The 3495-nt window shown below is 28.6% G+C and overlaps 1 protein-coding gene across 1 annotated transcript; it reads right to left on the bottom strand.

Moving 5' to 3' along the window:
- Positions 1-681: 681 nt before the first annotated feature.
- On the bottom strand, positions 682-2982 carry LOC119605341 (RNA/RNP complex-1-interacting phosphatase). Its single transcript, XM_037958380.1, has 7 exons — positions 2799-2982; positions 2666-2741; positions 2123-2242; positions 1786-1865; positions 1683-1729; positions 1513-1620; positions 682-1457 (listed from the first exon to the last, which is right to left on the bottom strand). Exons 1-7 carry the CDS (start codon positions 2819-2821, stop codon positions 829-831), a joined length of 1083 nt encoding a protein of 360 aa, XP_037814308.1. The 5' UTR covers positions 2822-2982; the 3' UTR covers positions 682-828.
- Between the last annotated feature and the right edge of the window lie 513 nt (positions 2983-3495).

The raw sequence follows: 3495 nt of genomic DNA, 5'->3' as shown, positions 1-3495 counted from the left end.
CAATTATGGGCCGATCCTTATTTTGTTTTATATAAAATTTGCTTATACCTATTTCTAAAACAGTTAAAACTGTTTTCCGGGTGGCTACTTGTATGGGGGCTACGCGTGTTTTCGACTATGTACTAGACTATAAACTAAGATATAGGCTAGACTATAGACTAGACTGTAGACTACATTACAAACCAGACTTTAGACTATACCATAAACTAGACTAGACTATATACTAGGCAGTAAACTATACTATAGACTAAGCTATAAACTAAACTATAGACTAGACTATAGACTTGACTATAGACGTGACTATAGACTATGCTATAAACTAAACTGGCTATATGCTAGACTATAGACTAGGCAATGAACTAGACAGTAGACTATTCAACTAAACTATAGACTGGGCCATTGGTCAGACTATAGACTAAACTATTGACTAGATCATAGACAAGACTATAGACTATAACCAAGTCTATGTACAAGACTATTGTTTCTATTGTTTTCTAAATATTTTTTTATGATTTAATTTTCCTACCAAAGTATAATTTCCTACAAAAATTCCATTTTCTTAAAAATTTTAAATTTTACTAAAATTAATTTTTTTTTTTTTTAATAATTTTTTTTAGTTTTTATAAAAAATTATAAAATTCATCACAAAAATAAAATATGTTTTTATCAAAAATACTTTTACATTGTAAAATTTTCACTTTTATTAAGTAAAATTGGCTTCAGTTATAAAATAAAAAGAACACAATTTTTTTTATAATAAAAATCAAATTCAATTCTTGAACATGCAACTTTCCCAAAAAATATAAAAACTTTTTCTTTTATATAACGTTAAAAAAAGACATTATGAGTATTGCGTTTAGAAGTATTACGTTGCAAATTTCTATTATGTTCTCGGCCATTAGAGGGCCGTGTATTATAATAATCCAATCTTAAACGTGGCGGTTGATAAGGTGGTTGATAGTTAACCGGATTAGTAATCAGTAGCTGCCCATCAACACTTTGTACTAGTTGAGGTGGTGGTATGGGACAGTAAGGTGCTAGTTGAGGTTGTGGCATAGGACAGTAAGGTATTTCATTTGCTGATCTGGGATAATTATAATAATTATTCCTTAGATCATTATTTGCATAAAAAGGTAGTGGAGAACGTGATCGAGATCTTGATTGTCTTCTATTAGGTTCAGCTGCTATACGGTTTCGATAGGAATAATGATTATTTCTCTGATTATGATCAGCATAAAAGGTTGATGGTGAGTGGGATCTAGATCTTGACTGTCTTCGGTTATTCTCATATCTGTTACGATAGTTTTTAGGTGATCTGCTATATTTACGGTGTTGCACTCGGTGACTTTTATTATTATGTTCATTTTGTACCTTTTCATCGGGATTTTGTAATAGCTTGTGCAAAGCGTCAATGTAGTTGTCTCTTTCAATCTTATGACCTCGAGCATTTGAGAATCCTATTTAATAAGTAATATAAATAAAGAATTTAAAAAATAACATTTCTGAACTTACTATCTAAAGCCTCATTTGGTTCCATAGTCATTTGTGTGATCATATAGTTACATATTAAATAACCGGTACGATTTACCCCATGAGTGCAGTGAATACCAATTAATTTATCTGGAAAGCGAACAGTTTAATGTTAACTTTAAGGAATTGTGTAACCCAATAGCTGTACTTACCATTATTGGTATTATTTTCCAAAAAATCTTTAACCATCTTATTAAATCTAAATCAAAAATAATATATTAAAGAATACGGGAAATAACAATTGGCGAAACTTACCTCTTCACTATGTATTTAGGTGGAGTCTCATGACCAGGTGTCATTAACTTTTTATGTTCAACGCCTTCCTTTTCAAAAAACTGAAACAAAATAAGTAATTTATTTAAATTTTAAAAAACTCCAGCAGTTTACAGCATAGTCTATACTATGGATTATAGTCTAGTTTAGTCTATAGTCTAGACTCTAGACTAAAGTTTTTTAGTTTGTACTATAGTGTAGTCTATACTCTTATTCATAGTATAGTCTAGTCTATAGTCTATTTTGTAATCTAGTTCATAGTCTAGTCTATGTAGTCTATAGTCTACTGTATAATACATAATCTACAAATAAAACTTACCTTAGGATCATAATAACGATTAGTATTTGTTAAATCTATAATAAGACCCAAGTTCGGAACCATTTTTAAGAGTATATTGCCATCTAGGCGAATGTCACTATTGACATTTTTTGAAATATGCTGGAAAAAAAAAGATTAAATGAATTATAAAAAGAAAACATAATTAAGTAATAGAAATGTCGAAAAATTACAATTGTCTAAAATACTCTGCTTATTTACTATTCTACTCTAGAAACAATTACACTCTGGCAATTTGACCTCATTAATCCCCTGGCGAAGCATTATGTTGTAAGCTAACATACGGCATTATTCTCCAGACAATTGCTGAATTAACTGTTCAGCTTTATTAGTAATTTGTTGAGTTTCAGTTGTAGCCATAGAGGTTAACATTCGCAACATTACAATACTTGCTCATACTTGAAAAACTCCATGCAATACATACACACTCTGCTAATTGACATTTTCCTACAGTTTATGCCACATTGACAAATCATAGTTTATCCTATTTTTCAATTAATCTACACACAATTCCCGAATACTTACCTCCTTTAGTGGCACCTTAAATGCTATAAATCTTGTACCTTCTATCTTCTCACCAATGGGTTTGTAATCCTTCCACCTTAAACAAAATCCGGATTTTAATAGGCTCTTTTCAAAGGTTTTTTAATAAACTCACCTGTCCGGTATTGATGGTGCCATAGTTTAGTATATATTTTTTTACTTATTATTAAAAAATACTAATAAAACATAAATATTTACGTAAAATTTCTAAAAAGAAAATTAATCTTCCTCAAAATATAAGAAATGTTTCCAAATGTCAAAATAACAACAAGCCATGTGCTAAAGATGACAAAATGTTATCGTATAGTGGTTATCGAAAAAAAAAAATACACTGAAAGAAAAAGTTGCAAACAAAATGTGTAAAATTAGTTAAGAGAGAAAAAATTTAATGAAATTTAAAATAAAAAAGCTTTAAATTTTTAAATATTATTTAAAAATGTGATTGGTTTTGTTTATTAAAAATTATATAAAAATAATTATTGTTGTTTGTTTCGAATAAAGAGATTAAAATGAGTATTGAGAATAAACTTTTAATGAAAAACTATATAGAAAAACTGTCTTTAAAATAAACATTTTTATAAAAAAGCTGTCGTGAGACGAAACTTTTCTTTACAAACCTAGTTAAAAAGAAACTTTTAGGAAGAAACTTTTCTTTAGAAATCTGGTTGAGAAAAACTATTTTATGAGAAACTGTGTTAAGAAGGAACTTATCCATAGAAAACTCTTGGAGAAGAACATTTTCATAGAGAACTCGGTTAAGAATAGCATTTTAAACAGAAAACTGTTTAAATTAAACTTTTCTACAAAAAAAA

This window comes from Lucilia sericata, unplaced genomic scaffold (genome assembly GCF_015586225.1).
Source record: "Lucilia sericata isolate MDLA Ls3-8-SP2 unplaced genomic scaffold, ASM1558622v1 Contig000476F_arrow, whole genome shotgun sequence".
NCBI classification, from domain to species: Eukaryota; Metazoa; Arthropoda; class Insecta; order Diptera; family Calliphoridae; genus Lucilia; species Lucilia sericata.
This window is presented reverse-complemented; position numbering and strand designations above follow the sequence as displayed.

Coding starts and splice junctions, on each gene's coding strand:
- LOC119605341 (XM_037958380.1), bottom strand. CDS start 2,821: ATGGCACCATCAATACCGGACAG. Junction 2,742..2,798: donor GCACCATCAATACCGGACAG/GTGAGTTTATTA, acceptor ATTTTGTTTAAG/GTGGAAGGATTACAAACCCA. Junction 1,458..1,512: donor ACCAAATGAGGCTTTAGATA/GTAAGTTCAGAA, acceptor CTTATTAAATAG/GATTCTCAAATGCTCGAGGT.